General features: G+C 55.6%; 1 protein-coding gene across 4 annotated transcripts in view; it reads right to left on the reverse strand.

Annotated features, from left to right (window-relative positions):
• Positions 1 to 800: 800 nt before the first annotated feature.
• Positions 801 to 12871, reverse strand: part of KIRREL3 (kirre like nephrin family adhesion molecule 3) — a 551587-nt gene continuing 539516 nt past the window's right edge. The window contains exons 13-17 of one of the 4 annotated variants that reach the window (XM_043579789.1): positions 11362 to 11397; positions 7703 to 7885; positions 6131 to 6240; positions 2672 to 2758; positions 801 to 2106 (exon numbers count right to left, since the gene is read on the reverse strand). In XM_043579789.1, the coding sequence (XP_043435724.1) occupies positions 1663 to 2106; positions 2672 to 2758; positions 6131 to 6240; positions 7703 to 7885; positions 11362 to 11397 (860 nt within the window). In that variant the 3' untranslated portion in view covers positions 801 to 1662. The remainder of the gene's footprint in view (positions 2107 to 2671; positions 2759 to 6130; positions 6241 to 7702; positions 7886 to 11361; positions 11398 to 12871) is intronic. The other 3 variants (XM_043579791.1, XM_043579790.1, XM_043579792.1) reach the window with 3 other exon arrangements.

A 12871-nucleotide genomic window follows, 5' to 3' on the forward strand; every position in this document is an offset into this window, starting at 1 on the left:
GAGAAAGAGGGTCTAACCTAAGAGGAACCTCCCCCCGTAGGGACACTGGGTTTTCCGAAGTTCCATTTGGATCCTGCTCCTGAACCAGCACCCTAACTTGCCTGTACCTCTCCGTCTGACCTGGTCTGCCATCGCAATCTCCAGCCTTCCATTCAAACAAGGCCATTCTTACAGTATTGGAATCTCAGAGTGTTTGGTGACATAGACTCTTTGAAGAGGGCCTCCTGCCCCGAACCCCTAACGGAAGCAGCTTCCCTTGCAGAATATTGCTGAGAGACAGGCCTAGAATGACCCCTTCAGAGCCCAGTATGGCCACGTTGCCTCTGAGCTGAACATGGCAGGGGTCCTGTGTCTGCACGCCCTCTGGCTTGAATCCGACCACAAGGAGAGGAGCCTGCTGTAGGTGTTATTGCCAGTGCAACCAGAGCCATCACCTGCTTTCATTATCTGGGAAAACCGAATCAAAGAAGGGCAAAGAAGCGTGCGTTCCCAGAGCATACCCTGAGCTCTTGGCTTCTTCCTGTGGCTCTGCAGGAACAAAAGGACAGAATGGATTTGTTGGAGTAACGGCCCTAACATTTCTTTTCAGGTGGTGAGTAGGTGGGGTGATGTGTAGATACACTCTCTCTTGCCCGTGGAGTCTTACTAAAGACAGGACCATTGTTCCTTGTGTGGATCGAGGCCCCTGGAGATTCATCAGCTGAGAAGGGGAGTCTCACCATTTTAAAGACTTGACCTCTGGTCCCCTCAAGGCCCAGGAAACACTCTCTCCAATGACTATTTGAAGAACCCTGGCCAGAGAAGCTCTCACACTGCTTATATTAACTCTGATTGTGCTGTAGGGCAGTACACGAAGCAGGGGTGGGTGGGGAGGCTCTGAATCGCACAGCCTGGCAAGGGGCTTGTCCCGCGAGTTTCCCCAAGTGTTCCCATGTTCCCTCTTGCCCCTCCCTCGCCCTCCCAGGACACCAGTCTCTGACTGGCCCAGTCCCACCTCAGAGTTCAGAGGCCTCAAGTCCAAGGACAGAACTGCAAGAGTATGGACACGAAACACCGAACAAATTGGGGGTGGGCCGGCGGCCAGTGCGGTGGGAGAGATGCTCCAGGGCCATTTTCTGACTTCTCAGCATCCAGAGTCTGGGCTCTGAGCAGCTGAGGGCACTGGGGTCTCTGGGGCAGCTGAGTGCTGGGAAGCACTTCACCCCCCTTTCTCCCCAGGGTTGTGGAGGAACACAGGCACAGGGGTAGGGCTGTGGGGCAGCAATATAGAGCTCAAGGGGAGGCCGGAGAGCAGACGGCAGTTTCATTAAAGCAAAGTTATAGCTGCCTCTAGAGCCTGTGGGAGGGGCCTCCGGGAAAGGGGTGGGGACCAGAGTGTCCGGTAAGGAGCACAGCGCACTCATAATGTACTCCTCTGACCATGTAACCCTCCCCCCCCCCCCCCCCGCCCTCCCCGCCCCTGGCACGCTGCAGCTGGGGACCCGAGTTTGTGCTTGATCAGGGCTTCGGAGGAGGGTGGCGGCAGAGGCGCTGGGGGCGGGGGGCTGTCCTGGAGGCCGCTGCCTCTGGGGTCCTCTGCGCAGCCCCCGCCCCTTAGTCTCTGGGGAGCCAGCAGGTGGCGCGGCCCCTTCCCCGCCCTTCCCGGCCTCGGGGCTGGGATCCTCAGACGTGAGTCTGCATCCTCCGCTGCAGGGGTCGGCTGGGGTCAGAGTTTTGGGAGGAGGACTGGGAGTGGTGGGAGGAGGAGGCGGAGGCCTTGCTGGCCTTGTCGAACTGCACGTAGCCGTCCTGCTTGCCGCTGCTGCTGACGCTGCTGTCACACTGCGTGTCCAGGAAGGAGCTGCTGTCGCTGAGAGAGCCTCTCTGGAACTCCCGCTCGCAGAGCTCGATGGACGAGCTGCCCATGCCCAGCACGAACCTCTGCCCGTAGTCGTACAGGCGGCCCTGGCCGCTCAGGGTGCTGTAGATGTTGGTGAAGGACATGCCTGTGGGCACTCGCTGCTTGCCTGCGGGACGCAGGTCCGGCTGGCAGCTGCTTAGCGAGATGGTGGGCGTCGAGTGGTGCTCTTTGAAGGTGTTGACGCTGTAGTAGCCGTTGGTGGGGTCCTGGGAGGGGGCCAGAGCGAGAGCGGCGTCACTGGGTGGGCAGTGGCCGTGAGGGGGGCTTTCTGGGCTGAGCCAGTCCTCTTTTACACAGGAAGGGCTGAAGGAGACACAGGAGGAAGGGGACAGCTGGGGACATGGGGGGGGGGGTGTTGCTGGAAGGAGCAGCCTGGTGCCCGAGGGGAGGGGGCTGGAAGGTGTTCAGGGGCCAACAGGGAGGCTAGACCCCAAAGGGATGCAACCCGTGGCTCTCTCCCCTGGCTATGTGTCACTATGTCAGGGCAGTGCAAAGCCATTTGAGAACCAGACTCTGTTTCTTGTTTTTGTCCAGAGCATGGATTTAAAATTTTTTGTTTGTGAGGAAGCTGTAGGAGAGAACAGTGGGACCCCAGCGTTAACTCTCTTGCCTCCTTGGGCAGATGAGTGTCTTGGCTTAGGCACCTGTCCCCACGGTGACCTCTGGCCTCTCTCGGTTTCCTGTCATTGTTTGGATCTGAGGCTTGGGCATCGGAGGAGCTCCGAAGACCGGCTTCCACAGCTGGGACTTCTAACCTGCCACTATTCTTACCTTCAGGTTCTGAAACTCCTTCTCCTCCTCTTTGAGGACCTCCAGCTGCTTCAGTACTGAGTCTTGTTGGAATTCACCCCGGTCCATCTACAACCCAGAAACGGCCGCTCAGTGGATTGGAGGTGGGCTAAACGTTTGCTTCCCCCAAGGAAAAGATAGAGAAATGAACGCAAAAGAGGCTGGTCATCTCTGCCTCCCCCTCCCCACCTCCTCTGGCTGCCTGGCCCATGGAAGGCAGGTAAAGGAGGCAGGAGGAGACTCCAGATGTTGTCATTGTTCCCGAAGCCCCGTCTTGAGAGACAGAGAGAGACAGGCAGGAGGGGTAGGGGTAGGGGTGGGGGCAGAGTGGGGGAGGGGAGGTTTGCTAAGACCACACTTTCTTTCCTTGGGCTAGAGCATCTCACTTGGATGATTCCATTCAATCCATGGAGCATGTATTGAATTGTGGGCCAGGCGTACGCAGATTGAGGTGCATGAAGATATAGGTGTACGCATCAGGGAGCTGGATCTGTAGATAATTATAGGACCTCGACTGCTGGGCACTGAAGGCTTAATGAAGGTTTTTGGAAAGAATCACAATGCATAACTACCTGTGAGATGCTGGCAACAGGGGCCACACCTGTTATTCATAGCAATGACTTGAATGTCCTAAGGGTTATCTTCTTAGCAGAGGCCAAAGAACCTAGGGGCAAGGGTCACTTCCTGCTTCTCTTTGGGTCCCCAGCACACCCGGTACAGCGCCTTGTATATCGTGGTCATTGACCAGAGTGCTTTTGGAACGGAATCATAGGCAATCATCTTGATTTGTCATGCCTAGCGCAGTGCCCAGTATATGGTAGGGCCGTCACAAATGTCCTGTTTCTGTTGGATGGATGAATGAAATGGCATAGCTCTAAATGACTGAAAATTAAAATAACAGACTGAAGGTGGAGAATGAAGCATGCTTGGCACACAGTGGGTACATGAATCTGAATAACCACAGTGATGCTTATTTTGTGGCACACAGATGCCTCCCCGGCATCCCTTCTGCACGTGACATGATCTAGGACAGGCTCCCACCCACTCTCTGAGCTGGGACGTTTCTTGTTCCTTGTGACTCACTTTCTTGGTCTCTTTCTGGAGCCTCATGAATCAACCAGAGGGCTTCCATACTGTTTCATTCCAGCCAGTGCTCTGGTTCTGCCTGGATTAGAGTTCTTTCCTCCCAGATTCAACTTCTAAGCCTGCCCCCCCATCAGGCTTAGAAGAGCCATACAGGGGCCTGGGGGTAGAGGGAGTCGGGGAACTAAGGTCTCCCCAACGGGAGGCTTAGGGACAAAGCCCTCAGCAGGTCCCTCCCCCTCCACCCCACCCAACCACACACACCCTCTTAAGCGACTGCACAGCAACCCGCACTCTTTTAGAGACAGTCTGAGGCAACCAGAAGTGAAGGGAATTTAAGGCCCTGTTTGGGATGGAGGACAGGCCAGGGTCCTTCCACACCAGCCTTGATGAAACCCATCTACGGAGACCCCCGTCCCTTCCCGGATCTAGGCTCCGGTTTCCACTCTTGTGACGTCAGGCGTCAGGCACTGTGTTAGGCCTGGAGGAAAGAGACATGCAAAGACTTGGGAACGTGCCCTTGGTGGAACTCCGAGAAAACTGGGGGGCTGACACGTAAGCAGAACGATGCACTATAAAAGAGGAGCAGGCAAAGTGTTGGGGGGAGAGCAGGAAGTGCGTGGCTCTTCCTGCAGGGGGAGGGCAAGGACAGACAATTATGGAGGAGGTGACATTTGAGCTGATTCTCATAGGAGAGTGTGAAATTCAACAGACAAAACCAACAGGCAGAGGGAAGAGCCTGTGGAAAGCCTCCAAGGTAAAAACAGACTCAAAGGCCAGGAACTGCAACGTTTTGGAATGTCTGGAGGGCTGGGTGCGTTTCGTAGGAAGATGGGGCTGGAAAGGCCAGCAGCCACCTCTTGATGAAGGAAGGGCCTGCTGACATGCTTGGTGGTCGGACTTTATCTAGTCGACACGGGGAGCCACCGAAGGATTTTAAGCAGGCTAGTAACAGGATCCGATTTGCATTCTAGAAGGACCCATTTTGGTGGACTCTGGAGGGTGGGCTGAATCAGGTGGTAAAAAAAATAAATAAATAAGGTGGTGAGACCACTAAGCCGTTGTAGTCCAGGGAGCCACGATGAGGCCCTAGTAGGGAAGTGATGGTGGGATAGAGGCAAGGGCACATATTTGAGACAGTTTTTTGAGGTGCAGTTGAAAGGACCTGAGAATGAGAATTAGAAAGAAAAAGACCAATGAGGAAAATGTCTGTTCGATTCAATAATGTCGGTGAGCATCTACCAGGAACTGTGAGGCTCTGAGACACAGGGACGAACAGGCAGCTCGCTCACCGTCTAGTGGAGACAGATAAGGGAAGGGGTGATTTCAGAGCCACACACCATGGCTCACGTTTCTTGAGCACTTAACTGTGTTCCTTGGGCTCCAAGCTCTTTCTGCGTTTACCCATTCAGCTGTCACCACCTCCCTGTGCTCTATGACTTTCATCCCCACTTCACAGATGAGGAGACTGAGGCACAGAGAAGTCCATGCTCTCCACGCCCTTGCCTGCTGCTGCTACTCCAAGGTATTTTAACCATGACATAGTATGCACTAGAGTTTTCTAGCATGGCTTTCCAGATTCCTGCTCGTATAACTGGGTGGATTACCGTCTATCAACGGGAATCAGGAAGAGGAGGGGCAGGCTTAGGTTTGCTGGAAAAGTTATGAGTTTGCTTCTGGTAAGCAGTCTAGTTTCCGAAGAGGAACCTATGTTTCTTGCAGACTTTTTGGGGGGAAGGGGTGGGGGAGGGGCAGGGCATGTACCAAATATCTATAATATTCATGCGTGTATAGAATTATGTATAGAATACATATGTATTCTATACTGCGCCTGGGTGGCTCAGTTGGTTGAGTGTCTGATTTCGGCTCAGGTCATGATCTCACGGTCCGTGAGTTTGAGCCCCGTGTCGGACTCTGTACTAACAGCTCAGAGCCTGGAGTCGGCTTCGGATTCTGTGTCTCCTACTCTCTCTGCCCCTCCCCTGCTCATGCTCTGTCTCTCTCTGTCTCAAAAATAAATAAAAACATTTAAAAAATTAAAAAAAAGAATTATGTATTATGCAACAACAACGTTATGGCAATTTATGCATATGTCTTGTCTCTCTACCGAATAGGTTCTTTGAAAGCTGGGACTACATCTTCGAGTCTCCCAGAACACCAAGTGCAATGTAATAGACGGACGACAACTCATTGTTGGCTGAGAGTAGGTGTCTGACCTATTATGGGGGGGGGGGGGGAGGGCACATCTTGACTGATGCGCTACTTCTGGAGAGCATCCAGGCGACCAAGAAGCCTCTGGAACCAGGACCTTCAGGGCATCGAGATCGGGGTGGGGTGGGGATAAGATGGCGTTCTCACCATCAGCTGCTTGATGGTAGGGTGTTCCTCAGCCTCCCGACCAGACGCAGGCTCTTTGTGGACAATCTCCACTCGGATGTCATTCTTGGCCGACACAACCCCTTTGAGATCTGGACGTAAAATAGGCAAGGACAGATGACAGGTTCAGTCCTCATCCTCAGGTGTTAGGGCCTGAGATGTCGAGCCCCTGCCACCCCCGCCACCCCCAGGGCTTACCCTTCAGTCCCTGAACTCAGTGGCTTCAGGCTCCCCGCACCGCCCCCCCCCCCACAAGTAGAACACCCGTGTGGATGTGCTGTGGGCTGTTGGGGCCTCAGCTCTCTTCCTCTGTTGGCCCTACTGCATGCATTTCGGCCTCTCGCTGCTGTTGTCCTGGCTTCAGATGCCATCCACATCCATTTGCTTTACAGAGCTAGGTGCTTTTTATCCCTCTCAATTCTCACCTTCTTCTAGAAGTCTTCTCTGGCCTACTCTACCAGGCTCTGATCTCTCCATGTAGAGAGTCACAAATCTTACTGGTAGAAAGGACCTCAAGGTCCTGGGGCCAACCCCCCTTGCCCAAAGCGGAAACATCACATGGACCACATGGGGTGGTTCAGTTCCTGTGTCAGTGTTTTCACAGTGGAGGTGTTAACGCCTTCTAGAGGGGGCAGCCCATTAATCCTCTGGAGAGCTCTGTCAGAAAATTCTTGCTAAAACATTCTCCCCTGTAATTTCCACTGAGAAGGGGGTGAGGGAGCTTCTAGGACCACCTCACTGGGGGAAGTCAAGAGGGCCAAGGCTGCGGAATTTGCAGTGGAGGAAACCTCGTGGGGGACATCCAGCTTTCTTCTAGTACATGAGAGCTGCCGAGCGGTGGAGGGAGTAGGCTTACTCTGATTATTCATTTTGTGCCTTAGAATCATAGAACGTTAGAGCCAGGGAGGCCATAAATGTCACACCATGCTATCCCTTGCTGTTAGACACGAGGAAACTGAGGCCTAGAGTAATGGTGGCTTGCCCAAGCTCACATGGCGGAAAAAGGTAGGGCTAGAAGACCATGTCTCCACTGTTTTCCTCCACTCAGCCATCCCGTCTGACGCTTCCACGCGTGTGTCTGTCGCACGAAACGTCAGAGCTACGGCCGGGGTGAAACTCCAGGCACACGTGATTCTTCAAGAGTGCACCCGTGCCAGAATTTTATTGCTAGTGACTACAGACCTTTAAAAGTCTTCACAAAGGGATTCCTCGAATGCTTCTCCGCACCCGCCCCCCCAACCCCATGTGTAGGTGACCTGCCTTTCTGGTTAGACTAGCAGAAGTTGGAGGGGACAAAGATCAAACCACCTCTCCCCCTCCCCGCCCTCCCAGATTTCTCTGCCTCCTATGCAGCCGCACGCGTTCCATCCAAAGTGCTGGCTGACTGCCTTGTCAGAGTTCCAGTTCGGTCCAGTTCCGCATCAGCTGAGAGCCCACTATGTGCCAGACAATACACACAGCACTGCACGTACAGAGGTGCAAACAAAGACCCCATCCCTGCCCCAGCAGCTCACAGCACCGTTAGGGCCCCCTGATCGTTGCACTCCTGCTTACTTGCTCTCCGGGGCAGTCTAAGCCTGGCCTTTTTCTCTGTCCCCCTCCCTGAGATCCCGGGGGTCCCTCCCGTACTTCTCTGGGAGCGCGCACAGCAGAAGGCCACGATGGTTGCCATAAGGACGAGGAAGGCCACGCCGGCTCCTACGGCCACCCCGATGATGACGGCCATCGGCACAGACTCTGTGGGAGAGAAGCGGGCAGGGCTGATGGGAAATCCAGGGAAACCAACTCCCCGCGGGGGCCTTGGCCAGGGTCTTGGACCACTGCGCTCAGGCCCTCCTGGGCAGTGCCTCGCGGGCCTGGGCGGGCATAGGCCGAGTCCAACAGGGGTCAGCTCCAGCGGGACTCAGGGTGGAGGAGGGGTGGGAGGATAGGGGGAGGGCAGGAGCAGGGGCGGGTGGGGAGGGAGGCAAGCAGACACGGGGAGGGGCGGGGCGGGGAGGGCTACCCGGAGATGAGAAGCAAGGCTGGGTACTCTTTAGCTCCCCTCTGTACTAAACCAGGAATACTCTGTCGGGCAGTGGCTGCAGGGGCCTGCTGGGCATCAGGGTAGTAGCCGCCAGAGGCCCAAGTCTGAGGTGCTGGGGTGGAGGGGGTTGGGGTGTGCATGGGATCGCATCTCCCCCCTCCCACCTCTTTAAGGAGAAACTATCCTTTTCCTAGAACCTCCCCACCCCCCAGTCCTCTTGGGCCAGTGCTCTGGGCATCTAGGCAGCCCTCCGGGAGAGAAGCCTCCAGCTAGGCAAGCCCTCACTCCCTGCTGAGTTTCTTTCGCAGTCTAGCTCCCTAGCCCAGTAGAGATGCAGAAGGGGAAGGGCAGGTATGGGGGGAGGGGTGTTCCAGATAGCCCTGGTCCTTCTGTGGCTGCATATGGGCTGGAGCACGGGATTTGGAGCCCTGAAGAGTTCCACTGGGGATAGAATTAGAAAATGCGGGGGCAGGGAGACCTTACAGCCTGCTGAGTCCAAGCCTCCCATTTGTAGATGGAAACACTGAGGTCCAGAGAAGTCACTTGACTTGGTCAAGGACACACAGCTACAGTAGAGCCAGGGCAAATCCAGGCTTCCTCTTGCTCCCTACCTAGCTCTGTCTGCTGTATCACACAGCATCCTCTAAAGTTCACGTGCTTGGTACAGCCCAGACTCCATCACTTCTTCTGAGAAACTTACTTCACCTCTCTTTTCTCTAAAATGGGATAATTATAGTACCCAACTCAGGGGGGTTGTTATGGGGTTTAGATGAGTGAATGCAGGGGCGCCTGGGTGGCTCAGTCAGTTAAGTGGCCAACTTCAGCTCAGGTCATGATCCTGTGGTCCGCGAGTTCGAGCCCTGCATCGGGCTCTGAGCTGACAGCTGAGCCTGGAGCCTGCTTTGGATTCTGTGTTTCCCTCTCTCTCTGCCCCTCCCTTACTCTCGCTCTGTCTCTGTCTCTCTCTCAAGAAATAAATAAACATTAGATGAGTGAATGCAGGTAAAGTCCTTGGAACTGAGCCTGGCTCCAGGTCTATTCAAGTATTTTCTCCTGTTTCTGTATGGGAAGAAATGTAACAGGTCAGAACCTTAGATGAGAAGAAAAGTCCTTTTAGAGCCTCCCTGTCCCCTAACCTGTCCCACATCGTCAGTGTGGATGACTGCAGGACGTCTAGGGATTTGTCTTGGGCTGGGGGTTAGCCTCTCATTGCTGTTGTTTGCTTTAAAGCAAGGAAGAGAGGAAGAAGCCCTCAAGCTCCGGTCTCTGGATGCAGCTGGGGGGCGGTGGCGGGTGTCTTCCCCCCAGGGGGAGAGATGCCTGGGGATGACAGTATTGGTGATGATGCTGGTACTCTCCTTCCACCCCAGGGTTATGCACAGTAGTGCACCCATCACCTGCCTCTTGGTGGCCAAGATCACTGTTAGAGTGACAGGGGAGGGGACAGGAGAAGGTGGATGTGGAGAACACTCAGGGATGAAAAATGGGAAGTGTTTGGGTTGGGCTCAACACTCAGAAGTGGAAGAGGGGACCAGAGCTCAGTAGAACTCAGACCCATGAGCTTGCTCTGGGCAAATAAGATGATTCTATCTCCAGGTTTTAATTCTTTTAGGAAAGGAAAGCTCATTGGTTCTGTACTTTTGACTTTTATTAATTTGCGTTTGATTTAGTTCCTCCTCGATTCCTAGTGAGTCTCCTTGGAAAAACTGGAGTCTTGTCTCAGACGAGCTCAGAGCCAAAGGATGACCATGAAAAGTTCCTTAAGCTCTCCATACCTCAATATTCTCCCATAAAACTAGAGAACCAGGCAATGAATGGTATCTAAGGTGACTTTTGACTCTGGCATCCTGTGAGGCCACCTTTCCTCAACTTGTTAACAGCTGGGAAGGCACCGACTTATCTGGAGAACTGTTCCTGAGTGGGCAGGCAGGGGCAGAGAGAGAGAGAGAGAGAGAGAGAGAGAGAGTCTGCTGGGAACAGGGGGACCACCAGGGTGGCATTCCCTGTGCAACCCGCTTGTGTATTTTCTCCTTGCCTGGCTCCCTGAGGTCTGCTCTAGGCCACCTGTGCAGGTTTTACTTCTCGGATGTCCCCTGGAGAGGGCCTGGAGGGAGGGGTGGCCTGCTCAGCCTCTCCTCCTTCCAAGGAGGGGGACTGGACTCTGCCATGAAGGAAGGTGTCAGGGACTGCAGATGAGTGTGAACAGACACGGGTGAGATGGAGACAGGAAGGCGGCACCACCTCCAGCGCTGGGAGTGGCTCTGAGGGGTGACAGGGAGAATACAGCAGGAGCTCTACTGTGCTGCCTGGGAGTTGGCTTGTGCCAGGGTTGATGCTCTTAAAGGGGCATGTCCGCCCAAAGGGGAGGGTGTGGGGGGCTCACAAGGAGTCTGATGAAGGAACTGGCAGGGCCTAGCTCCTTCAGGGTCCATGTGGCAGAGGACCCCCCACATCTTCCTTATGGTCTTTGTCGGGCCCCGTGGCGTCTGGCTTGCAATGCCCTGATTCTCCTTTTGGGTTCCTGCTTGGACAGTCGGGGCAGTGGTCCTCCTGTGGGGTCCCAAGACAGAGCCACTGACTCCTGGGAGCCTGATGACCGCTTTGCTGCTGGGAGCCTAGAGAGGGAGGCACTGCCCAGCAGCCTCAGCAGGGTGGGTGCGATGACAATTCCATGGGGAGCTGTGTTGGGGAAGGGGGGCAGAGGCAGCTGAGCAGAAAGCATGGATTAGCATGGATTATGCAGCCAAGGTGCTGGGAGGCCCTGGCATCCTGGGAAGCACGGCCAAGCTGGTGATGATGTTGAGAAGCAGGAAGAGTCAGGGAGAGCCTGGACACAGAGGGAGGCCAGGCCTGGGGGCGAGCTGACCCGAGAGGGGAGGAGTGGGGCTTCCAAGAAGAGAAGGGATGGGAGGGACAGAGGGGGAGGAGCAAGAACCAGTGTCCTGGGCTGCGAGGAGCCTTTGGGCTCTAGTGGCAGTGACAGAGGGGGCAGGTCTCTGGAGTCCGTGGACCCAAGCTGGCTGGGAACCCCTCTCCCTGCTCTGGCTGCACTAAAGCCTGGAAGCGGGGGGAGGGCAGAGAAGTTAGTGGCCTGCACAGGCCTCCCTCCCCCTTTTAGGGTCCCTCCCCCACTAGCCCAGAGGTCCCTTCCTCCCCGCCCAGGGAGCTCTCATGTCTCCTTCCGTACCTGCTTCCAGCCCGGCTCCCGACTTCATTTCCGAACCTGTTTGGAAATAAAGCAAGCGTCCACAGCCAGGGCCTGGCTGGCCAGGGTGGGGTGGGACTGGGGCCGGCCGTCTGGTGGGGATTGGGATGAGGGGCTCCCTCCTCTCTCACGGTTCCGGGACCATCCCACAGACCCAAGCTAACTGAACTGAACTTGGAGTTCTTTCAGACTGACTTAGAAGAGACTCCAGAGCGGGGGAGGGACCAGAGAGAGAAGTTAAGCTTGGGAGGGTGGGAGTGTCTGGAGAGGTTGGCGTTTGAACACTAAGGGGAGGGCATGGAGGTGGGGGCACTGAGGGGAAGACATGGAGGGCAAGCAAGGGGGGGGGCGCTGGGAGGGTTTAGGATGATGTGTAGATGATAGTATGCAAATTATGTGCAAAGCATTATGCAAAGCAGCACCTATTAGTGAAGAGGTGTAGGGAGACATTGATCCACAGGGTAGTGCTGAGGTCCAAAGGGTCCAGCTGAGACCACCTGTTGGGCCCAGAAACTCTTGCCGGGGCCTGACAGCCTGTGGGTGAGCCTTCATCTTGGAGGAGTCAGACACCGCCAGGGCCGAGGACCCTGGACCGTCCTGTCTGCCACAGACCGAGTCCCCTGGCAAAGGGGCAAGATGTGCCGCCCGTCCCAGGACCAGCCGTCCGCTGAGCTTCCGGGAACCGTGCTGCCGCGCCCCTCTGAGGCTCCCACCCTCTGGTCCACATGAGACCTTAGAGCAGACACTGGAGTACTCAGCATCTCCCTGACCAGGAGCTGGGCAGTCTGTACATGGGGCCACGGTGGGGTGAGCCTTGTTCCTCCCCCTTCTCCTCCTCCCTCTCACGCACCCAGCAGGTCTGAGCCCTCCTGCCCAGCGCTGCTCTCTGATGGGGTGGGGGGGGGGCCCTTCAGAGCACAGTGGTGTGTATGTTTCCTATGTTCCTGGAGGAAGTGCAGGTGATCTGAACCTGACCCCCCAAGTTCCGGGGACTGGGGCAGCTCCAGTGCTGCCCCTCAGCCTAGCATGTGTACTTTGGGGGACTTTCAGGTGACCGGACTGGCTTGTCATCTTAACAGGCTAGGCCAGGCTCCCCAACACATCGCTTCTGGTATATCCCCGCAGGGACAGTCCTCAGTGGATCACACACCCCTAAGAGCACTAGGGAGATGCCAAGTGCACAGAAGCCAGGGCCCTTAGAAGCTGCTGGAAGGCTGATCATGGCAGTCAATTTGGCTTGCTCTGTGGTCGGTCACCTATCCCTGAAACGTTGCCCTGAAGAACCATCATCCTCAGCAGCTTTCTCCCCGTCTCCTTTCCTGGTGTGGGATAATGGCTTTGTCTTGGGGGACCTGGACCAAAGAGGGCCCCTTCGGTGACCTGACCAAGGCCGTGTAGCACATTAGGAAGAGCGCTGTGACTTGTCCTTGGGCTCAATCTGCCTGTAGCCTTAGCTGGGCTCTGTCCCCTCAGGACCCCGGAAGACCTCGCC

This window comes from Prionailurus bengalensis, chromosome D1 (assembly GCF_016509475.1).
Source record: "Prionailurus bengalensis isolate Pbe53 chromosome D1, Fcat_Pben_1.1_paternal_pri, whole genome shotgun sequence".
NCBI lineage: Eukaryota > Metazoa > Chordata > Mammalia > Carnivora > Felidae > Prionailurus > Prionailurus bengalensis.